Source organism: Taudactylus pleione, unplaced genomic scaffold, assembly GCF_031769625.1.
Source record: "Taudactylus pleione unplaced genomic scaffold, aTauple2 ptg000667l, whole genome shotgun sequence".
NCBI lineage: Eukaryota > Metazoa > Chordata > Amphibia > Anura > Myobatrachidae > Taudactylus > Taudactylus pleione.
The window spans coordinates 1,105,881-1,131,124 of record NW_028285069.1 but is presented as its reverse complement, the minus strand read 5'-3'; the positions used below and the strand labels follow the sequence as shown (position 1 = coordinate 1,131,124).

The window sequence follows — 25,244 nt, the reverse complement described above, 5'->3', positions numbered from 1 at the left end:
GCCCGGCTCTTGGCGGGCCTGAGTGTGTATAATATAAGTGTGACATACAGCAGGTGTGTGTGTGTATAATGTAAGTGTGACATACAGCAGGTGTGTGTGTGTATAATGTAAGTGTGACATACAGCAGGTGTGAGTGTGTATAATGTAAGTGTGACATACAGCAGGTGTGTGTGTGTATATAATGTAAGTGTGACATACAGCAGGTGTGTGTGTGTATAATGTAAGTGTGACATACAGCAGGTGTGAGTGTGTATAATGTAAGTGTGACATACAGCAGGTGTGAGTGTGTATAATGTAAGTGTGACATACAGCAGGTGTGAGTGTGTATAATGTAATTGTGACATACAGCAGGTGTGTGTGTGTATAATGTAAGTGTGACATACAGCAGGTGTGTGTGTGTATAATGTAAGTGTGACATACAGCAGGTGTGTGTGTATAATGTAAGTGTGACATACAGCAGGTGTGTATGTGTATATAATGTAAGTGTGACATACAGCAGGTGTGTGTGTGTATAATGTAAGTGTGACATACAGCAGGTGTGTGTGTATAATGTAAGTGTGACATACAGCAGGTGTGTGTGTGTATAATGTAAGTGTGACATACAGCAGGTGTGTATAATGTAAGTGTGACATATAGCAGGTGTGTGTGTGTATAATGTAAGTGTGACATACAGCAGGTGTGTGTGTGTATAATGTAAGTGTGACATACAGCAGGTGTGTGTGTGTATAATTTAAGTGTGACATACAGCAGGTGTGTATAATGTAAGTGTGACATACAGCAGGTGTGTGTGTGTATAATGTAAGTGTGACATACAGCAGGTGTGTGTGTATAATGTAAGTGTGACATACAGCAGGTGTGTGTGTGTATAATGTAAGTGTGACATACAGCAGGTGTGTGTGTGTATAATGTAAGTGTGACATACAGCAGGTGTGTATAATGTAAGTGTGACATACAGCAGGTGTGTGTGTGTATAATGTAAGTGTGACATACAGCAGGTGTGAGTGTGTATAATGTAAGTGTGACATACAGCAGGTGTGTGTGTGTATAATGTAAGTGTGACATACAGCAGGTGTGTGTGTATAATGTAAGTGTGACATACAGCAGGTGTGTGTGTGTATAATGTAAGTGTGACATACAGCAGGTGTGTGTGTGTATAATGTAAGTGTGACATACAGCAGGTGTGTGTGTATAATGTAAGTGTGACATACAGCAGGTGTGTGTGTGTGTATAATGTAAGTGTGACATACAGCAGGTGTGTGTGTATAATGTAAGTGTGACATACAGCAGGTGTGTGTGTGTATAATGTAAGTGTGACATACAGCAGGTGTGTGTGTAAGGTATGTGTGACGTGTGTGTGTATATACAGTATATGTATAAATAAGTATTGAACACATTAACATTATTCTCAGTAAATATATTTGTAATGGGGCTATTGTAATGAAATTTTCACCAAATGTCAGCAACAACCCATGCAGTCCACACATGCAAAGAAATCAAACCATAGATAGTGAAATGACACAGGTAAAAAGTATTGAACAAGCTTACTGAAATGTATTTAATACTTCGTACAAAAGCCTTTGTTGGTAATGACACCTTCAAGACACCTCCTGTATGGAGAAAGTAGTCGCATGCATTGTTCAGGTGTGATTTTGGCCCATTCTTCCACACAAACAGTCATCAAATCTTGAAGGTTCCGTGGGCCTCTTCTATGAACTCAGGCCCTGATTCAGAGCCGGACGCTCTGACAGAGCGCTCGCTCTGAATCGGGGCCGGTCTTTTTTTAAATTTTTTTAGAACGGCCTCCTGGCTGCTCGCATAGCTGTAGGTGACCACCCACAGCTATACCGAGCGGCCAGGAAGATGGTCGCGATGGTCAAGACCATCGCAACCACCGGCTTGCGACGAGACCCTTGTGGTAGGGTCTTGTTGCCGCAAGTCCCAGCGAGATTTCGGCTCTAACAGAGCCGGAAATGGGAACGCCTCCGTTTGGGCAGCCACCCCCCCCGGCCCGCCCACCAAAGGGAGCGTGCTGTCACTCAACATCGACAGCACGCCCCCTTTGGAGCGAGACCCGGAGCGACGGTTTGCCCGTCGCTATCCGGGTCTCGCGCATGCGCACGACGGAGCCGGCTCCGTCGTGCGTATGCGCTCTGGGCCACCATCGACCCGGTTGCAAGCACTCAGGGCTTGCGACCGGGTCTGAATCAGGCCCACTGATCTTTAGTTCTTTCCATAGATTTTCAATTGGATTCAAGACAGGTGATTGGTTGGGCCATTCTAGCAGCTTTATTTTCTCTCTCTGAAACCAATTGAGAGTGTCCTTCGCTGTGAGTTTGGGATCATTGTCTTGCTGAAATGTCCACCCTCATTTCATCTTCAGCATCCTGGTAGATGGCAGCAGATTTTTATCAAGAATGTCTAGATACATTTTTCCATTCATCTTTCCTCCAAGCATATGAAGTATGCCAGCACCGTATGTGAAAAACAGCCCCAAACCATGATGTTCCCACCTCCAAACTTCACTGTTGGTATGGTGTTTTTGGGGTAATGTGCAGTGCCATTTCTCCTCCAAACATGGGGCCTGATTCAGAGCCGCTCGCAAAAAGCGAGCGCTCACTCTGAATCAGGGCGGCCGCTTTGTTTTGACAAGCCCGGCCTCCTGGCCGCTCGCTTAGCTGTGGGCGACCACCCACAGCTTTTGCGAGCGGCCAGGTGATGGTCGCGACCATCAGGCTTGCGACGAGACCCTTGTGGTAGGGTCTCGTCTGCCGCAAGCACTAGTGATGTCAGTAGGGCCGCCCCCAAACGGCAGGTGTTCCTTCGGGAACACCTCCGTTTGGCCAGCCGTCCGCCCTCCCCGCCTACAAAACGGGGCGAGCTGTCGATCAACATCGACAGCTGCCCCGTTTGTAGCGAGTTTCTCTCGCTCCGGGGCACTGCCCGGCCATCGACCCGCTTGCGAGCGGGTCTGAATCAGGCCCATGGTGTTTATTAAAGCATCCAAAGAGTTCAATTTTGGTCTCATCTGACCAGACTATGGGTCTCATTCAGACCCGGTCGCAAGCGCCGATGCGCTTGCAACCTGGGCTGAGAGAGAAACTCTCTCACTCGGAGCTCTCTACAAAAGGGGCGGCTGTCGATGTTGAGCCCGATTTGTAGGTGGGGCGGGGGGTGGTTTCAAAAAGGAAGCAGGAAGCTCCCTGGAGCTTGCGGTTGCCGAGACCCAACCTTAGGGTCTCATCGCAAGCCCCGATGGTGATCACCATCGGGACCATCAACCTGGTCGGGCGCTAAGCTGTGGGTGGTAACAAATCCAGAGCGCAGGATACCCCCAAATGGAATTGGTATGAAATACCGTCGGCTGCATGGCCGGCGGTTCGATTCCCGTCAGCGGCAGCACGACAGAAGCAGAGTGCGACGCAGCGGAAGCCCGACAGTGCTGGAAATCCTGATCGTGGATAGGTAAGTATCCACTAACCTAACCTAACCCCCCTAACCCTCCTTAGGGGTGCCTAACCTAACTTCCCCCCAAGTGCCTAACCCTAATCCCCCCTCTAAGTGCCTAACCCTAACCACCCCCTTCCCCGCTGCCTAAACCTGTCCCCCGGGGGGGTGCCTAACCCTAAGGCCCCCCCGGGGGTGCCTAACCCTAATCCTCCCTCCCCCTAGCCTAACCCTCCCGAGGGGGGGCCTAACCCTAAGTCCCCCCCGGGAGCCCTAAACCTAACCCTCCCTCCCCCGCGGCTGTCCGCTCGCGGCGCCCGGCATCACTACGATCGTGATGCCGGGCGCCGGTTTCCCGGCGTCGGGGAAATACGGGCGTCTACATCTAGACGCCCGGCATTTCACCCTTGCCGGGATAAGACAGTCGGGAAGCCGGCTGCCGGTATTTAGGCAGTCGGCTTCCCGATTGCCTCCCCCCCAAACTGGCCCAGCTAAGCCGCCCCAGGGCACCGCCATAGTAAGAAAAGTGCAGTGTAAATGAGATAGTTAAGAGCAGCCTAGACTGCATATAAAGAATGATAATAAAAAGTGAAGTACATATATAATAAACAGTGAATGGTTAAAATGTGTTATAAAGGAAAAATGTGTTATAATGCGGTGCCCTGAAACAGATCAGCCAAAGCAATCCAGGGGGATCCACACCCCAAAAATGAACCAAAGCTGCACTACACAGTCTAAATATTTGCAGGACTCTGACTGGTGTGCATATTACAATGCCAGACTCCATGCTCTAACCAATGTAATAAGGGTGCTAGCCTGAGTGGAAAGTGTCTCAGGCTTTCCAGGTGTGCAAAGCAATGCACTGATTGAGTTTATATGGGAATGGGCCTCAGACTGCACACCTTGAATATATATATACATAATTGGAGGTGCTACCTGTGGAGACAATTGATATATGCACAAAAAAAAGAAGTACAGGTGCTCAACTCCAAATTAATTATATATGTTCAAGGTGTGCAGTCTGAGGGTGGCCGCACTAAAAAAAAGGAAGCGGGCGCCCTCATTCAGAGAGAGCGATCGGTGTGTGTGTGTGTGTATATATATAATATATATATCTGTGGAAACCCCCCTGTAAAAAACGGAATCAGTATGATCTCGACATCGGAGCGGTGAAAATCCCGAAGCTACAAAAGGCAGGTATTAACTAACCTTTTTTTTACCCCCTATCCCTAACCTTCCTTAGGGGTGCCTAACCCTAACCTCCCCCCCAAGTGCCTAACCCTAACCCCCCCTTCCCCGCAGCCTAAACCTAAGTCTCCCAGGGGGGTGCCTAACCCTAACCTCCCCCCGTTGGTGCCTAACTCTAACCCCCCCCTTCCCCTAGCCTAACCCTAACCTCCCGGGGGGGTGCCTAACCCTAAGTCCCCCCCCCGGGAGCCCCTAACGTAACCCTTTTCCCCCCCGCGGCTGTCCGCGCCCAGCTTACCTTCAATCGGTATGCCGGGTGTCGGGCGTAGGTCTAATGGCAGGAGTTGGGATTTCAACGCCCGTCATTAGTACCTTACCAGGATTAGACAGTCGGGAAGCTGGCAGTCGGGATTTCGTCCGTCGGCTTCCCGTAAAATACCTGTGTTTGCCCCTGCAATAAAACATATTCAATAGATCCAATCTAAGATTGTATGCACTCAAATTTAAGATTACAATATTAAACCTGAAAATGTTCATTCACTAGCTGAGTGGCCCTATATACAGCCTTTTCAGTGCAAAGCAAACACCAATAATGCAAGATGTGTGAAATACATGTTTATTATGAAAAACTAATTAAACCTGCAACAACGTTAGAGAAAATTACCCCCTCAAAGTCCTCATTGTTTAAATAAAGTGTACACAGCAGCAGTGGATCAAATAACCAGTGATTACAAGAAAATATAAAACCAATGGGAAACACATAGCTGCATTTACATAACATATTCAATAAACCAGAGTGAGTCACATACAATTATATTGAACATTTCAAAGAGCAGAGCTGTGGAAAGAATATGCCATATGCAATTACTCAGGAAATTATTCTACTTAAGTTGCATAGTTTGTCTAGAAAAAAAACATACCTGCTTGTGACACACAACGGATGACATTTTCACATTAATATTCTATACCAGTATGTAATGAAGTCATGCCTGTGTAAAGGGTTGTCATGTACACACATTAGAGGCTGCCATTTTGTGAGCTAATGTTCAGGAGACTTCTGCCTATGAATGGTTATAAACCGCCTCAGTGATTTCATGAGCACCTCCCTAGCAGTCTAGGTTTTAAGGATATCAGTGGCTGAGCGCAGATGGTTATATCATTATGAATGAGGCACTAATTAAGTCATCTGTGCTCAACCATGGATATCCTTGAAACCTGGACTGTTAGGTGCCTTGGGTAACGCGTTTGGGAACTACTGTCCTAGTAAATTGCTAAACTACAGCCTCCTGAATATCTGTTCAGCCCACAAAATGGCCGCCTCCATGTTTGCTAGCCCTGTACAACTGCATCTTGGAAACAACAAAAGTAGATATTAATCATTTATGATGACTGCAGCCGTCACGTGTAATGTAACATGTGACGTGCTTTGTAGACCACCTGACTTTATAACCAAGTATTGCTATTTCTAAAAGAATCAGTGTTTTATTAAGTATTATTTCATATTTTTATGCTTGAGGCTCAATAAAAATAATTAAAAAAAACAACAGATAACAGAATGAATCACTTTTATGAGTATCTAATGCAAATTTCTTGAGTTTCTAGGAAAAATAAACAACAACATTTCCACACTTCAGTTTCTTTCCTTATGAAAAAGCATATAACATTCCCTGACAAAAGCTATTCCAAATTCGCCTCTCCGTCCAGTAAATCACTGGTTTGAAGGTAAAATATGTCCCTGAATCCTAACTTCATACGGTATCAGAATAAAGAGCGGCAGAGACATTACAGCGGAGGCAGGCAACTGGTCCACATCTATTGTGGAGATAGCAGACCCGCAGTAACATACCCTAAAGGCCTTGGCGTGGTATGCTGGGACTTGTAGTCCCACAGCAGATGAAGGGTCATTGATTGCAACAAGGATTCAGTAGAATAATACAGCCATTGTCAAAGTAAGGTTATGACGCTGAGTAGGAGTAAGGAAAAGAGAACTCCACCAAGCACTAACAATCTAGCACTGCTAAACAGTGTAACCGAAAACCTGTCTGCCGCTTACTTCCGAAGTGCTGCTCACAGGGTCCCCCTACTCCTCCAATTGTCTGGTTTGCGTGATTTAAAAAGTTTGCTGTGATGTTGATGCCATTCGCATGCAGTGGGAAGTAAACAGGGGAGGGGCATGGACAATACAGCTGCCAGTTTATAGCGGGCAAGCAGGGTAAGGATATGGATGAGCGGCGTAAGGCTGAGGGAGGCATTGGGGGAGTCGTAAACTACACAGGAGAAGTAGAGAACAGTTTTATGTCACTTTTTAAACTCCACCCAATAGTAGAATTTATACTTTAGTGGAGGGTTCTTTGTTTAAGAATGAGAGACCAAGTACCTCGTATGCACAAGAGGAAAATGCAGGTGACTTCAGGCCCCCATACATCAGCAACTGACTGCAGAAATCGTGCAATTTGCAATCGATTGTGTATACAAATCTTTCCCTTTTTCAATCGATTGCAGAATACCACAATCGGATTAAAAAGGGAAAGATTATTATACACAATCGATTGCAAATGATGTATGGGGGCCATTATTCTTAGACAATGGATTTAGCTAGCATGGAAAACCTCTTTAAAAACATTATCATTCCTTAAAATGTCGTTACCAAATATTTAGAAGCAGAGGACGTGGAAATGAGCAATAACTGTGCAGATGAACCATTGAAGACATGCCAGACGGATGAAAGAACTGCCACTTGAATAATGGGTACAAGGATGTGCGGAGCACGGCCAAGGGTACTCAGCATCGCACACCCTGTAGCCCAGAGCAGCATTACAAACCCCCCCCCCCCCCGGGCCTTTTGCCAGCGATCCCATCTTTCATGTGATATATTCGGAAAGATAGTGCAGGTGGTAGTTAAGACCCTGGCGCTTTGTCAGAACCTTTTCGATCTTCTGCACTGTGAAAATATAACACGCAGTGCCGCCAGCAAAAAGTAGGTGGGGTGGGTCCCACTGCATGGCGTGGCGCTGCACACGGGCACCACAGGCGTTACTACCCTCTGCCAATGCATGATGAGACCTGTAAGTTCCATAATAACTGGAGGGCAAGTTGCCCAGCTCAGGTTAAAGTCTCCATAAAAGTATAAGGCACAGTAAGCGTCTGTTACTCCAAAAGCTGTAATCACACAGATAATCTAAGTAAATATAATGGCAGATTAATCTCTATTTCCTAATCTCGGATGCATTCCACGTACAGATCATTATGATTTAACACAGCGAAGAAAACATTGTACATTGCTACGGCTACAGGAGTTGACATGCACGACTAAATCGCAAGTATAAGATCAATACCTATTATTTCTGTTGGCTGGTACAGTATACGCTCTCCTGATAATAGGGCATTCTGAAGTAAAGGCACAGACAACTCCTAACAAGGTGACTACACAGAGAGAAGAGCATCACTCTCAGGCCATCTTCTTGCTCTACATTAACTGTGACAATGCGATGACAGTCTTCAGGGCTAATAAGATCTATCGGCGGTTTCTCCTGGAAGGTGCAGTGCTCTTAAAAGGGTCGATTTCATCCTGGTTTGAAGAAAAAAAAAAAAAAAAGAATTGGGTTTATTCAGAGGAAAGTTTCCCACCTGCTTCCAAATCATATATTTAGAACAATTAGATATACTATGGTAAATATAATGCAATAGATATTTAATATAAGGAATCCCCATACGGTACAAATTCAATGCAAAGCAAGTAGTCTGAGAGATGAAAATGTCACAGCAACCTTTCCATAGCCTTGGACATTATGACGACAACAATAGTGAGGAGAAAAAAAATTATTTATATATTAGCCTGCACATCCCTAATATATACAGTATATTAGGGATTTGCAGGCTCGGATTAGTTCGGATTTTCCCGCCAAGTTCTGGTCTCAGAAAGAGGCAAAACGTAATCTTTCATGGACAAACATCATCATTCCTGGATGACGTTTTGTCTCTTTCTGAGACCCGATTTTTGGCGGGAACAATCAGAATTTGGCGGGAAAATCCAAACTAATCCGAGCCTGCACATCCCATATATATATTTCTTTCCTGGATCCCTCTGCTGTGATAGAGGGGACCCCTGAAGACACTTAGGGGATCCTATATTCAGAGCTCAGCATATACATGCGTTCTGTCATGCCTATCGTCTGTGTCTTACATCACGCCTAGCGTCCGTGTCTTCCGTCACGCCTAGCGTCCGTGTCTCCCGTCACACCTAGCGCCCGTGTTTTCCGTCACGACTAACGCCCGTGTCTTCCGTCATGACTAGCACCTGTGTGTTTTGTCACGCCTAGCGGCTGTGTGTTCTGTCACGTCTAGCGCCCGTGTATTCTGTCACGTCTAGCGCCCGTGTGTTCCGTCACGTCTAGCGCCTGTGTGTTCTATCACGCCTAGTGCCCGTGTGTTCTATCACGCCTAGCGCCCGTGTGTTCTATCACGCCTAGCGCCTGTGTGTTCTGTCACGTCTAGCGCCCGTGTGTTCTGTCACGTCTAGCGCCCGTGTGTTCTGTCACGTCTAGCACCCGTGTGTTCTGTCACGTCTAGCGCCTCACCGCTGCAATCTCACTGATAAATGTTTCAGATTAGCGGTCACATGACATTGCTGACATGGGATGGTATTGTGAAATAGCAGAATCTCATTGGCTCTGCACATGAAGACCTCCTTTTGGGGGCTTGATTCTACAAGGTAACCATCTTGGCGAAAAACAAAGCAGCCCTTAAGGAGAAGCCTACCATATTATACAGTTACATGAGGGGAGGCGGCTTGCAGAATTTTTATTTAAACTGGACATGGCTTTAAAATAATTCTTTTTTTTTTTATATAAACCATATCCATACTTTAATTGAATGCAAACGACTGTGCCCATCGCCCTGTTTTTAAAATACCCTATATGTTTATATATATATGTTTTCATTCCAGTTTTGATTCTTATCATTTAAGTTTAGTTTTGCAGCTTGGTACAAAGGATGTCCTGACCTGCAGACCATGATCCCCAGGCTGTTACTTATATATTTACTGGTTCTATATTTCCAGCCTGCTTACACACTCCTACAATCAACAGCAAAACATTCCAATATATTTCCTTCCTTATTTAGAAAAGATTTCTATGGCACTGGACAGAGAATATTTATTCACCCACATCAGTCCCATGAGGGGGTGTGACAACCTAAATTCCCCATCTCTGTCCATTTTATGTCAGCAGCCAATTAACCTACATATGTGTGTGGGTTCCTAGTAAATGGATATATGATGATGAAAATCAGTCCAAAAAATGTCTGCCTCCGGTTACGTGTAAGAATATGGTGCACGTTACAGCAAGGAAGCTAGCGTCATTATTCATGATGTTAGAAGGACTTTCTCTCTCGCCTTAGGCCTTATCCTCTATCTCTCTATAGATAACATGTATGGGAAAGCATAGACATGATCAGTGCATGGCACAAAAGATTTCAGCCGTGGAGATGAATGCCCTGAAAATGGAAAATGTGACTACAGCAATAATTTATTCAGCTATTCAAGAAGCGGCTTTGCTTGCCCACAGTGGTGCCAATAATTCAGTAGATTTATAGCCCTGAGAATACAACACATATATATATATATATTCGCTTAGCACCGTCTGCCCTGCGCTTACACAAATATAGCGACTGTCCCGCAGAACGGATGTGGCCCGCAAAGCCCAGCCCACCTGACCCAACATTCTAGAGTGGACCTACTGTATCACAGGCCATTAAAGTATTATGCAATATTATATTAAATCACCTCGTTGCACATTATACCAGCCCTGCTAGCTAGTACTAGACAAGCTTAGAATATTTAATTCCCTGTAACATTTCCATTTTATCAATATTGCCAGAGGTAATAAAATATGATTTTAGGAAAGCGACCCGAGTCATCCGCTGTGGCTGGAGGAAAAGGGGATTCGTTATCGACATGCGGGGGAGGCTCACTCTCTGTGAAGTGGGCTGCGGAGTTCCTTACCCCGGGACATATATGGATTTCACAACTGATTTGTTGCCTCCTTACAGGAAGTATTAAATGTACTGATAATGACTAAGACACATAACAGGGCTGGTTCCTATAGAGTTGCCTTTTGGCCAAATCAACATGGTGTCAATATCTCTCTGTCAGCCTCACTAGCTATAAGTAGCTATACAAGATTCAGATGGTCCCAGTAGTGTATATATATATATATATATATATATATATTATATATATATATTATATATACACACACACACACACACACAGACATATATGTATATATTTATACACACACAGATTGGTGGCAGTCCCACTGATGTTATAGCAACATCGGTGACTGCGGCCTGTAATAATCAATTCACTTTTTAATTGATGGTTTCCCTACTGACCATCGATGGTACACTTGTCAATAGCTACCATTACCGTATACCATAAAAAGTGCTATTTTCATGGTATACTGTGTTAAAAAAAAAAAAATGTATAAAATTGTTTTGGATAAGTTTTAAAAAAGATGTTCTTGACCTAATTCAATCATAAAAAAAAAAATTCTCAGCAGTTTTTGGAAAAATAATTTGTCAGTTAAATGGTTAAACACCTTATGTATGCTCCCCCCATCTTTCCCCTCCCCTGCTATTTTTATTTATATGTTTTTATCTTTACTACATCTCAAGGTTTTACTGTTGATACTTCGCCGTTGAATTCCTTTGAGATCTTGTTATACTGCTCTTAGGCGCAGTAATTAGGAATCGTGATTACATTTTACTTTACACCACTCGTCCTTGGTAGTATTAACCTGCTCGCCCAACTACGTTGTAGGACTACATACTGTCGGCTGATGTTTATGTACTTATCAAATTGTGTATTTGTTATTTAAACATTGTATTTCTTTTGAAATAATAAACAGATTTGAAAAATAAACAAACACACACTTTGGGGACAATCCAATTAGCCGCAAGGGGTTCGTTTTGTCTTTACCACGTTTTTGTCCACACTCATGTTCCCGAAAAACGGAGACAGCCGCTTCCATTCCCAATACATGCCACCACTTCCCCCGCAATTGGAGTACTACAGTATATCTAGGCAGAAATTGCTGGAATCCGTTGCCCTATACTGTAACACGCAGTGAAGATGTCAGCACATTGCGATTTCAGTGACTTTGAATTAGGTTTCATAGTAGGTACCAGAGAGTGGGTCACTCCATCTGCGAAATCAACGCGAAATTTGGATTTTTCACGTGCATCGATTTGCATGGTGTACGGCGACTACACACCATCAGGAAAAACATCCAGCTCGCAACACCGCAGTAGCCGACGAAAACCTTTGGAACACTGGGCCTGATTGAGAGCCGCTCGTAAGCGGCCGCTCGTTCGCTCCGAGCGATGTTCGCACAACTGCGCATGCGTATGGGTCGTAATGCGCATGCGCCAACCAGTCAGTGCAGTCGGTAATCGAGCGCTCGCAAAATAGCGAGTGCCTGCTAATTTGAGTGACAGGATGAGGAGTTTGTGGGTGGTTACAGGGGAAGGTGCTTGAAAACGGGGAGTGGTGATCCGAACGCAGGCGTGCCAAACGGTCAAAACGGGCGTTTTAAGGGTGCGCATAATTAACAAAGCAGCGTCATCGGCCACGTCACTTGGTTGTCTCTTAGCCTGAACTGTTCGCATGAATGCGGTAGGAAAATCCTACCACAAGCACTGCGAGCAGTTCAGACGCCTTTCGATGTACTCGATTAATCTAATAAATAGCGGAGATGACGTAGGATGCGAGCGGCCAGGGGGCATCTTTACAAAATAGCGAGCGCATGTTTCGTTCGCTCGCTCAGACATAGAGGCGTCAACAGACCGCAAAGAGCGAGCGCTCAATTTAAATATCCGGCCCCTTTTTCTGAACGAGCGAGCGCAAATAGCGTCCGGCTCTGACTCAGGCCCACTGTTTTATAGCTGAACATGCCATTTCTTTCTTCTTAATCAGTATTTGGTTATGAACCACCAATACATTACACAGCGCTTCACAGGGGGTGTAAAATCATTGACACCAGTCCTTGCCTCGAGGAGCTCAGAATGTAAATTCCCTACCACTCTAATGGTGCCTACACACGGAGCGATATAAATGAGCCACTTGAACGATAACAATATCGTTATCGTTTAAATCATTCATTTTTAGGTCCCTACAAACTCACCGACGACCAGCGATGTGTGGCCACGTATGGACGATAGCGATATCGTCCATCGGCAGTGCATGCAGGTCAACTTGCTCGATATCGAGCAAGTTACTATTGGGACCCGCAATCACTGATCGCGGGTCGCTTAGTCGTCGGTGAGTAGGTGGTGTGCTGGAAGATCGATCATCCAGCACACCAGGGAGGGTGCATGACGATCAGCCAGCGATATCGTATCGCCGGCTGATCGCTACGTGTGTACGCACCAAAACACTAACCTGCCAGTATGTTAATGTACTGTGGGAGGAAACCACGAAAACATGGAGCACACATACAAACTAATACACTGGTCAGGATAGAACCCATGGCGAACTTACACTAGTGTACTATTTCTTGCGTTAATAAATGTGATAAAATAAAACAAAACAAATTTAAGTTCACAAATATGACCTGGAAAACGAATACCCCGATATATTTTGTACGATGTGCATTTACCTATTTTAAAACTTCTTTATTTTTGATCACTTTGTTTCCTTGTGATCACTGTTTTGCTAATTCCAGTTTGTTTATTTTATTTTATATGAAAGGTGTTGCGTAATGCCGCGTATCCACTACGCGACATTACTGAGCGATTTGCATGATTACGACATCATAATCGTGCAATCGCTCAGTAATCGGGCACAAATCGTGCAAATTAATGTCGAAAACGACCAGCGATTCACTTTTGTAGAAGAGAGTATGGATTTATCCACATAGGAAGGGCATGGAAATTAAAAGTAAGAGGCAGACAATCAATATAAAGTAGTGGGATCAAAGGATGTTTCTGGCAAACTGTTAAAAGTAAAAAAAAGAAAAAGATTAATATGAAAACATAAAACAGATGGCTATTTCAAAGGGACACTGCTGTAAAGGTTGATGCAATCTTAAATAATAATAGTCTACTTCAAAGCTGCAAGTCATAATTCAGAGAGCAAAAAGACTATTGAAGTCGGGAAGGCTCGCTGCAAGGTGAGGAGTTATCGTGGTTACCGAGTCATTCTGCAGCTGCAGACTCTTATCAGTTTCATTTAGTATAATATATAGTGCTGTAATAGAGAAAAACAGTTCATTAAAGTGACATCCGTGCAAGTGACAATACTGCTGCAACTCGGGGGGGGGGGGGGGGGGGGGAGACAAATAATACTACACGCATGACGCCAAGACCGGTATTAGCAGCGTAAATGGAAGTTCGAAGGCACAATGAGACACTGGAGAACTGAGCTTATTCATGCGGAGATGGCTCTCTATAGCGGAAAGTCACTGTTTAGAAGTGGTTCCCATGATAGCATTATGGTGTATACGCAGAACGACTGTTCCTCCAAAGGATCTGCAAATGTAACAGTTACTTTCACTTAGTATATTTACTAACACCAGCCAGGCTCCCAGTGCACTCTTTAGAAGTGGTGTTTATTTGAATAATTTATGAATGGTTTAGTAATACATACAGATGTGTCCTAATATACCTATCCTCATTACGCCATGCTGCGTAAGACTCTTCGTGCGAGTGAACCTCCAGGTCCTGTTCGCCTCGTTTGCACTGAGGGGGTATCGTTAAAAATCGATTAACATCAATGTTGTGTTTTTGGGGCTAAATGACACATTTACTAAAAAAAAAAAAAAAAAAAAAAAAAAATTGTCTGTTAATAAATGTGGGATATAGCCCCAGGAACATATCATCGATATTGATCGATTTTTAATTGATCAAAATCGACCTTTGGTAAAGATATACCCCCGAGTGTCTTTTTCACCCAAAAATGCATATTAATCGCAATCGACAAACCGCTTCAGAAGACGCCACTGATTAATTTGATATGTGACATTTGTATATCTGTGTGCGTCTGAGACAGTATACAAAACGGGACTTGGCGTGTAAAAAAGCCGCGGACGCTGCACTGTAGCACTTTGTATACAAATTCAGACTTCAGTCGCACACACATATACACGTGTCGCATATCAAATTAACCAGCAGTGTCTCCGGAAGTGGTTTGTCGCATCCAATAGCGACAAAGACGCATTTCTACTTCAGGGTCCATAGGGTATCCACAGGATACCTTGGGGTATAGGCGATGATGTCAGACATCGGGGCACCACAGAGTTAAGTTTTCAGCCTCCCCGGATGCACTGGGGTCCCCCTCCTATACGCAGCCCCCGAGCCAAGGCAAATCAGTTTTGTAGGTGCCCGACTCGGAGTCGGAGCACCTTTAACAGAGGGGGGGCTGTAATGGCCCCTGAAGTTCTTTTCAAGGCAGCTGTGGCTGCACAAGATGAGCTGCACAGCATAGACTGTCAGTACTGACGTCTATGCTGTCGCTCCTCCACCCCGCTGGACCAGAACGTCGGTACTAATCCGGGGATGCTGGTGGGTGTCTGGGGTCACGGCTAGCGGTGACCCCAGGTTGCCTGGACTGTGGCCAGATTCAAGGGAGCAGGTAAGCGGCAGGGTCTCTCGACGGGTACCCGCCGATGTACACAGTCCTAAGTCCCCAGGCAGGGGGCTCCCTGGGGACTGGCTGCACGTGGAGCCAGGTATTAATCTGCGCTTCCACTATACCCCTGAGATAGCAGGCCGCGGCTGAGCGGCAAAGTCCGGCGTACTAGAGGTTAATTACATGCCAGGGGAGTGCGCCTTCCCTGTATACAGCCGACACACTGCCTCTCCATAGTGGTCTGGCTGCCTGTGTGAGCGCTCCTCCCCCAGCCCCCGCCTCCTCTCTGCTCCTGGGCGGCCATTTCTAAGAAGTGTGCAAACGCTGCTGGACGCTGATTACAGGTGGCATCGCGGTCCGGGTCCCCCCGCATACCTCTCCTTCGATTAAGGTCAGAGTATGCAGCACTGTTTCCTACCAGGCTCTGTTTCTGCGTAGTTGATCATAGTGCTGGTAGTGCAGGGATTTATTTCTGCATTGTATGTGACTTACTGCTAGCGCTGCTGCCTGTACTTTCACTTCTGACTGTCAGCCATTTTACTATCCCTGTTCTTCCTCTGCTAAAGCCCTTGCGGTGCAGTGTTGCAGGGTGCTTAATGCCTCACTATACAAGCATTTCTCTGTGAGGTGTGTCACATACACTCCGATACACTCATCATGTCAGAGTGAACGTGATTTTCCGCTTCAGCTAAAGTGTACCACATGTAATGTACCATTAGTGGAGGGTGATGGAAATACTGAGGGGTTATGTAGGGCGTGTTATCTTATATCACGCCCCATTTCTGTCACTGCACCTGTGCAGGAACCGCCCTGGGCTTGTTTTGCTAAGGCACTTACAAGTTACAACCCTTTTGGGCCAGCTAGCGACGCACCCTGCGTTCCCCCAGATGGAGTTATCACAGCAGTCGGTGGTGTCCTCACCCAAGCAGGGGTTCCCCAGACAGTTGATGGTACCCCAGTGTCTCCTGCTTTCGCCCCCCTCAGGTCTCACAAGAGCCTGCGTGAGTGAATTCACTGTCCACTACGGTGCAACACCTGTCGGACGTTTTACAGGGGGAGTCATCATTGCGGCCGCATAAGCGGCCTTAACGTCTCAGCCGGCTCAGCATGATGAGGCTGATGTGTCGTCTGATGACAGTGAGATTTTTGACCTTTCTGACCAGGAGCCCCTCCGTACTAAGGAGGCGGAGTCTAAAGCTGGCCACACACTAGACCAACTTACATCCAAACAGCCAACTTGTTGATTGGTTGGAATGAAAATCTGGTAACGTATGGGAGTAACTGATGATCAGTAATTTTCTCCTAAATGCCAGAAAACAGATGAAATGGTCGTCAGACAAGTTTGTTAAATGTTTGATCTAAACAATTTGTTCAAACATTCCAACCAATCAACAAGTTGGCTGGTTGGATGTAAGTTGGTCTAGTGTGTGGCCAGCTTTAGTCTAAGGTCTATATACCAGGCCTTATACGAGCAGTTCGTGCGACCTTGGTTATTGAGGTTGACGATCCCCCCGTGGCCAAATCCAAATACGCCTTCTTTAAGGATATTAAGGGAGATACCACTGTATTTCCTCTATCTGGTCAGCTAGTAGATCATTTAGAGGAGGCGTGGAAAAATCTGGGTAAACGGTACCAGCCTCAAAAACATTTGGCTTTTACATACCCCTTTGAGGATAAGTATTTCTCCAAGTGGGAATCTCCCCCGCAAGTGGATTCTCATGTCACATGCCTGGTGAGGAGTGCTACATTGCCCTCCATGTCCTCCTTAAAGGATGCTACGGATCGCAAGGTTGAAATATATTCCCTTGCTGGAGGGACGTCCAGACTGGCTATGGCCGTGTGTTGCGTGGCCAGAGCCATGGAGCGCTGGGCCGATAGTTTGGACGTGTCTCTGGACTCTGACTCTTCTGCGGAGCAGGCGGAGTTAGTGGGCAATCTCAGAGACTCAGCCACGTACGTACATTAATGAGGCAGCCTTGGATATCGGTCTTCTCACCTCCAGAATCTCCTCGGCATCTATGGCCGCTCGCCGCACCCTATGGTTGCGCTCTTGGAAATCGGACACAGATTCCAAGAAGGGCTTGGAATGCTTGCCTTTTAATGGACAGGTCCTGTTTGGCCCTGATCTGGACAAGATAGTGGCCACTCTGGCAGCAGCTAAGTATACGTGTCTGCCATCGGCTACAGTCCCCTCAGGGTCTGGTACTTCGTCCTTTCGGCCCTACAGGTCCCAGGGTAGGTCCAAAGTGCAGTCCTTTCCGAGACAGGCCGGGCACAAGAAGTCTGCCAAGGCCAAGAAACAGGCTTGAAGTACAAGACGGACGATAAGCCTTCGGATTGACGGACCGGGCCTCCCTTTGGGGGATCCCAGAGTGGGAGGCCTCCTGCTTCGGTTCGCCCAGTGTTGGTGTCTGACTACCAATGACACTTGGGTACACGAGGTGGTCTCTCGGGGGAATGCCCTCTCCTTCCGGTGCAGGCGCCCCAGCAGGTTTTTCACAACAGGCCTTCCGTCAGATTAGAACAAAGCCCTGGAACTACAGAAAGTGTTGCACTCTATGCTCCAGGCTGGAGTTATAGTGCCTGTTCCGTTCTCCAAGAGGGGCATGGGTTTCTGTTTCCAATCTTTTTCTGGTGCAGAAACTCAATTGCTCTTACCGACCCATGCTCAAGCTCAAATCCCTCAAAAAGTCCTTGAGGGTGCCTTGGTTCAGGATGGAGACCCTGCGTTCCATTATACTGGCGATGGAGCCTGGGGATTTCATGGTGTCGCTGGACATTCAGGATGCTTACCTGCATGTCCCCATTATCTTAACGCATCAGCAATTCCTCAGGTTTGCAGTGCTCGACAAACATTTTCAGTTCCAGGCACTGCCCTTTGGTCTGGCAACAGACTTTGGTCTTTACCAAAGTCATGGTGGTCATAGCAGCCCACCTGCGGATGCAGGGGGTCTGCTTCTTGCCTTATCTGGACGACCTTCTGTTGTTAGCAGGGTCTCCAGCGGTCCTCCAGCTTTATCTGCAACTGACAATCTCAGTATTGCAGAATCACAGCTGGTTAATAAACTAGAAGAAATCCACCCTGGTTCCCTCGCAGAGGATGCTCCATCTCGGGGACCTGTTGGACTCTCAACAACAGAGGATCTTTGTGATGGAGGAAAAGATCTCTGCATTACAGGCAAAGGCACGCAGTTGCCTTCAGAGCCGCCGAGTGTCTATTTACTCAGCGATGAGGTTACTGGGCTTCATGGTGTCACTCTTCGACATGGTGGAATATGCCCAGTTTCATTCTAGACCTCTGCAGCAGTTGATCCTCTCCAGATGGAATGGGTTGTCCCATCAGATAAAGATGCAGACCATGGTATTTTTCTCCGGAGGTTCGTCTGTCTCTGGCCTGGTGGTTGCAAAGGACTCACCTGAACAGGGGACGTCCCTTTTGGGTGGCAAACTGGGTCATTTTGACGTCGGACGCCAGTCTCCGAGGCTGGGGAGCAGTCACGGGTCCACACATGTTCCAGGGCAGGTGGATCCTGGCAGAAGCTGCGCTTCCAATAAACATCTTCGCGTGGTATTCAATGCTCTCCAGCAAGCAAAACATGTTCTCCACGGAAAACCCGTGCAGGTACAACCGGACATAAACAGCCAAGGAGGAACCCGAAGTCAGGCAGCGCTGGCAGAGGTGTCCCGCATCCTGACTTGGGCGGAGGGCAATCTCCCTGCCATCTCGGAGATGTTCACCATGGGAGTTCTCAACTCGGAAGCGGACTTTCTCAGCCGTCAGGACGTGCATCCAGGAGAATGGTCTCTTCACCAGGAGGTGTTTCAACTCCTGGTGAACAAGTGGGGCCTTCCGCATATAGACCTCATGGCCTCCCAACACAATAACAAACTGCCTGTGTACGGGTCAAGAACAAGAGACACGGATGCTCTTCTGGTAGACGCTCTGTCGGTCCGGTGAACCTTCCAGTTTACGTACCTCTTCCCTCCGTTATCCCTTCTTCGAGTGATTCGAAAATTCAAGCAAGAAGGCGGCACGCTCCTGTTGATAGCTCCAGCGTGGCCCAGACGTCACTGGTACTCAGAACTTCAGAGTCTCTCCGTAGACACTCCGATGCCGTTGCCTCTACGTCCGGACCTGTTGTCACAGGGTCCTTGTCATTACCCGGACCTGAGTCGTATGTCTTTGACGGCGTGGCTGTTCAGACAGCCCTCTTAAGGTCCAGGGATTTTTCCAGCTTTGTAGTTAACACCATGCTAAGAGCTCAGAAGCCTACGTAGGCAAGAATTTACCATCGAGTATGGCATACTTTCTTTGAGTGGTGCCGTCCTAGAGGCTATGATCCTCAGGTGTTCAGGATATCCAGAGTGTTGGCTTTCCTACAGGCGGGCTTAATCACGGTCTTCGCCTTGCTTCTCTGAAGGTGCAGGTTTCTGCCCTGTCCGTCTGGTTTCAGCGTAGGATTGCTACTCTTCCTGATGTCCGCACCTTTATGCAAGGTGTACTTTGTATTCAGCCTCCCTTTGTTCCACCAGTGGCTCCTTGGGATATGGCTGTGGTCCCGAGGGCTCTACAAGGACCGCCGTTTGAACCACTGGGCTCAGTGGATTTAAAATGGCTTACAACTAAGACTGTATTCCCTCTGGCCATTGCTTTGGCCAGAAGGGTCTCAGAATTGGGGGCTCTCTCATGTCGACCCCCCTTTCTCATTTTTCATAGGGACAGGGCAGTGCTTCGCACTCGCCCTTGTTTCCTCCCGAAGGTGGTATCTAGTTTCCACGTCAACGAGCAAATCATAGTGCCGGCTTTTAATCCACCAGACCTCTCAGTTGGTGAGGCCACCTTGGATGTGGTGCGAGTTCTAAGGATTTATGTTGACCGCACCAATTCTTTTAGGAAGCCGGACTCCTTGTTTGTACTCTATGGCTTCCGTAAGAAGGGTTGGCCTGCCACTAAGCAAACTTTGGCAGGATGGATTCGCATGGCAATTTTAGAAGCTTATATTCATGAAGGCCTTCGTGTTCCATCCTCTGTTAGGGCTCATTCCACTAGGTCTGTGGGTCCTTCGTGGGCAGCTCGACGTGGTGCCTCGGCTGTTCAGCTGTGCAAGGCTGCAACGTGATCTTCTGTCCATACTTTTGTGAGGTATTATGCATTTGACACCTTTGCCTCTCAGGATGCTTCCTTCGGGCAGCCGATTCTCCTTTCAGCACAGGAGCGACCCCACCCTTAAAGGATACTGCTTTGGGACATCCCTAAGGTATCCTGTGGATACCCTATGGACCCTGAAGTAGAAAATATGAGATATGGTAAGAACTTACCCTTGTTATCTCTATTTCTACGAAGTCCATAGGGTTCTACAGGACTCCCGCCCTGTCGCACCTGTACTGCAGATGGGCTTTCATCTGGTCACCGGTTATTCTGTCTCCTTCTGGTGAGAATGTGATTCTTGTGTGTTCCAGATCTTTCTTCTCTCTCTTTCTTCTCCTCCTCCGGCCTATGGCTTGTTACGTAACTGATTTGCCTTGGCTCGGGGGCGGGGTATAGGAGGGGGACCCCAGTGCATCTTGGGAGGCTGAAAACTTAACTCTGTGGTGCCCGATGCCATCGCCTATACCCCAAGGTATCCTGTGGAACCCTATGGACTTCGTAGAAATAGAGATAACAAGGGTGTTCTTACCATATCTCATATTTTCTGGGCATCATTTAGCGGAGAATGGCTGTTTGGAACGACTGCAGCAATAGTTTATGAGGACAAACCTGTATATCAATTGCCGCTCGCATCATGCCACATGAGGGTTATACTTTTACATACTTTTAAGCGGCCAAAACAGGGAGGTATGTGCCAGATGCTGAGGGTTGAAAACTTACACTAGTGACTGGTAGATAAGAAATAGTGATTCCAGTCACTATATCAGGGCTGTAACTAGGGGTGTGAGAGTGCTGCCGAGAGCACCTGCAGGGTTCCCTACAGCCTGCGTATGCGCCAGAGAGGCCATCTGCACATTCTTGGGGAACCCCGGGAGCCCAGTCCCCTCTTCGTGACATGTGGGTGTGGCGATGCCAGCAGGGTGTATTACTTCCCCATAGTAACATCTTTATATGCAGTTTTCCACCTTAGCCACATTAACTGTTTTTTTTTTATTTCATCTGAGATTTTGAATATAATACACATCCTATTGTATCTTCTCATCTCCGGAGTCCACGCTGGTGGTCTGAGGGATTGTGTGCTGCTCATAGAGACTGTGGGAAGAGGCACTGATTATGTATGTATGATGCGCATGGCTATGTGCAGCAGCTCTCCTCATAGTGACTGTGGGAAGAGGCACTGATTATGTCTATATGTATGATGCTCATGGCTATGTGCAGCAGGTCTCCTCATAGTGACTGTGGGAAGAGGCACTGATTATGTATGTATGATGTTCATGGCTATGTGCAGCAGCTCTCCTCATAGTGACTGTGGGAAGAGGCACTGATTATGTATGTATGATGTTCATGGCTATGTGCAGCAGCTCTCCTCATAGTGACTGTGGGAAGAGGCACTGATTACGTATGTATGATGTTCATGGCTATGTGCAGCAGTTCTCCTCATAGTGACTGTGGGAAGAGGCACTGATTATGTATGTATGATGTTCATGGCTATGTGCAGCAGCTCTCCTCATAGTGACTGTGGGAAGAGGCACTGATTACGTATGTATGATGTTCATGGCTATGTGCAGCAGCTCTCCTCATAGTGACTGTGGGAAGAGGCACTGATTATGTATGTATGATGTTCTTCTCCTCTTAGCTTTGTGCAGCTGCCCTCTTCGTAGTGAATGCAAAATGAGTGAGCCATAATCATAACTATATATGCCATTTCCCCTCATTACATTGTGTAGCAGCACTCCTCACAGTGACAGTAAGGAGGTGATATCATTATTAACTATGTTTTCCCCATCTGGTTTCCAGGACTTTATGGACAAAATGATTCTGGATAAAAGATCCCATACCGCACCTACAGTATATTTACACCAGGGAAATCCTTAGGGAATATTAGTAAAATATTGGTTTGTTTTGTTCCTGGAATCTGAAATGCTGACTGAATAATATGGATGTGCCAGAAGTCACTTCTCAATTATCCCAGCAGTCTTTCCATTACTTGTTATTGCTCTGTACAGTCACAGCTATGAAGGGTCATCTGTCTGAGACGGCTGCACGGAATACAGGAGAAGGGAACTCACTATGTAAAACGTCAGATCTCTGGGCCTGATTCAGAGCCGGACGCAATTAGCGCTCGCTCGTCCAGAAAATAGGGGTGGCTATTCAAATGAACCGTTCGCTGTTTGCGGTCTGTTCACGCCTCTAGGTCTGAACGAGCGAACAAAACTTGCGGTAGTTTTTTGGGAAACTACGCCCCCTGGCTGCTCGCATCCGACGTCATGTCCGCTATTTATTCGATTAATTGAGTACATCGACCAGCGTATGAACTGCTCGCTATTCTTGTGGTTGGTTTTAGCTACAACAATTTTGCGAGCAGTTCTGGCTATTAAATAACCCAGTGACGTGGTCAATGACGCTGCTGTTTTAATTATGCACACCCATAAAACGCCCGTTTTGACCTTTAAGCACGCCTGCGTTCGGATGTCCACTCCCCGTTTTAAAGCACCTTCCCCTGTTACCACCCACATACGCCTATTCCTGTCACTCAAATTATCAGGCATTCGCTATTTTGCGAGCTCATGAATTTTCGACTGCACTGACTGGTTCGCGCATGCGTATAACGATCCGTACGCATGCGCAGTTGGGCAAACATCGCTCGGAGCGAACGAGAGACCGCTTACGAGCGGCTCTGAATCAGGCCCTCTGTTATAAGCTCTAAAGACACTGTGTGACTGTGACTTCTACTGCTGTCTGTACAGTATATGTGTGATACCTGCAGTTCTTCTGTGTAATCAGTAAATGACTCTGTGCATCATAATTAGCAGAGTCTCTCACCTCGTCATCATCATCGTCCATAAAGAAAGCCCCTCTGGATGACTGGCTCTGAGATCCTTTCTTGCTGTAACTGGACGACGTACTGGAAGCTCTGCATACAGAAAACAAGCGCAGGCAGCGTTACACATTATTACAGCATTCCTATAGCCAATATTCAGCAGCTGTGTGATTTATAGGAATAATATACGGTATATACTGTACTTCTGTGTATCACTGGCAGCAGTATTACCCTTGCTCAGCGTTATGGTACCTCTGTGGCGCCTTATACATAAAGCTTAGGATAATAATTACATATATTACAGAGAGAATAAAACACAAACATATTTGAAATAACTGTACAGTAAATACATTTGCTGCAGTGTTGATCAGGGCTACATGGAGCATAGCATCTGTTGAAGCACAAGAAGCACAGCTGTTTTGTTATCTAAGGTGAAAATACACCCGGCCAATTAGGCTGTTATTCTGTACATGAAACTGGCATGAAATCACATTGTGTGTGAGCTAGAGGTTGGACAGGATCACTCCGATGTTCAGTACGGGACATTCGGTGACCGTAATCGGACGATACCCGTCTGCGACCGTATGTGCGATCAAGCTAAACAGCGCTAATGGTGTCCTGACGACTTGGACTGAGCAACACACAACACACTGTTGGACCACTCCTTTTTCTGAACTGCAGATTATAAGGTTTAGGCACTAGTGGGGGAGGGAGTGTTAGGTTTAGTGTGCGGGGAGGGAGTGTTAGGTTTAGGGTACGGGGAGGGGGGAGGTTAGGTTTAGGCACCGGGGAGGGAGTGTTAGGTTTAGGGTGCGGGGAGGGGGAGGTTAAGCTTAGGCACTAGGGGGGGAGGTTAGGTTTAGGTACCGGGGAGGGAGTGTTAGGTTTAGGGTGCGGGGAGGGGGAGGTTAAGCTTAGGCACTAGTGGGGGAGGTTAGGTTTAGGGTGCGGGGAGGGAGTGTTAGGTTTAGGGTGCGGGGAGGGGGAGGTTAAGCTTAGGCACTAGTGGGGGAGGTTAGGTTTAGGCACCGGGGAGGGAGTGTTAGGTTTAGGGTGCAGGGAGGGGGGAGGTTAAGCTTAGGCACTAGGGGGGAGGTTAGGTTTAGGTACCGGGGAGGGAGTGTTAGGTTTAGGGTGCCCGGGAGGAAGGGTTAGGGTAGGGTTAGACTTACCTTGTTTCCTGATGGGTGTCGGGATTCTGACAGTTGGGATACCGCTGTCTGTATTCTGACTAGCAGCATCCCGACCACCGACAATCCATACGCAAACCTGTAACAAACACGCCATCTCCTCCTCTTGGGATGCAGTCAGGAAACTGACGGTTGCAATGCCGACCGCCGGCTTCCCGACTGTCAAATCTCGACAAGGTAGTAATGACAGGCGCGAAATCCCGACGCCTGTCATTAGACCTACGCAGGGAGCCCGACACCCGGCATATCCCCCAGGAGACTTAGGTTTAGGCTGCGGGGAAGGGGGGGGGGGTTAGGTTTAGGCTCTTAGAGGGGGGTTAGGCACCCTTAAAGGAGGGCTAGGGTATGGAATTAGGTTAGCAGTACCTACCTAAATTAGCAGTCGGGATCTTCACCCCTGCCGGGCTTCCGCTGTCGGGATGTGGACCGCTGGCCATGCGGCCGACGATAAATCATACTGATTCCCTCCTCTTTACCCCATTTTAATAATCTCACTCTGCAAACTGAAATCTTGTTTTTTGCGCAGTTCTGCAAAACTAAGCTACTGATGCACCCACTGTTTTATTTACAAGGGACGGTGTCTCGCCAGGTAAACCCATGTGATTTGGCAGAATTGCAGGAATAGCCATGTGCCCGGCACTACCTAGGAGCATTCGGCATCTCTCATCAGAAAAGAGACCCTGCATCAGATTTTAACCTGCATAATATGAGTCTTCGTTAGACAAAACATAAAGCTTTAACCAGCTGTGACTCTGACACTCTTTATATCAGCCCCATCTACCAGTATAATTGAAACTTTTTCAGGTGGAGAAACGTAATGTGGTC

General features: G+C 46.8%; 1 protein-coding gene across 1 annotated transcript in view; it reads right to left on the bottom strand.

The window, feature by feature from the left end:
* Window positions 1–5,240: 5,240 nt before the first annotated feature.
* Window positions 5,241–25,244, bottom strand: part of MRE11 (MRE11 double strand break repair nuclease) — a 266,838-nt gene continuing 246,834 nt past the window's right edge. The window contains exons 19-20 of the mRNA XM_088455727.1: window positions 23,232–23,322; window positions 5,241–8,200 (exon numbers count right to left, since the gene is read on the bottom strand). Coding sequence (XP_088311853.1) covers window positions 8,147–8,200; window positions 23,232–23,322 — 145 coding nt within the window. The 3' untranslated portion in view covers window positions 5,241–8,146. The remainder of the gene's footprint in view (window positions 8,201–23,231; window positions 23,323–25,244) is intronic.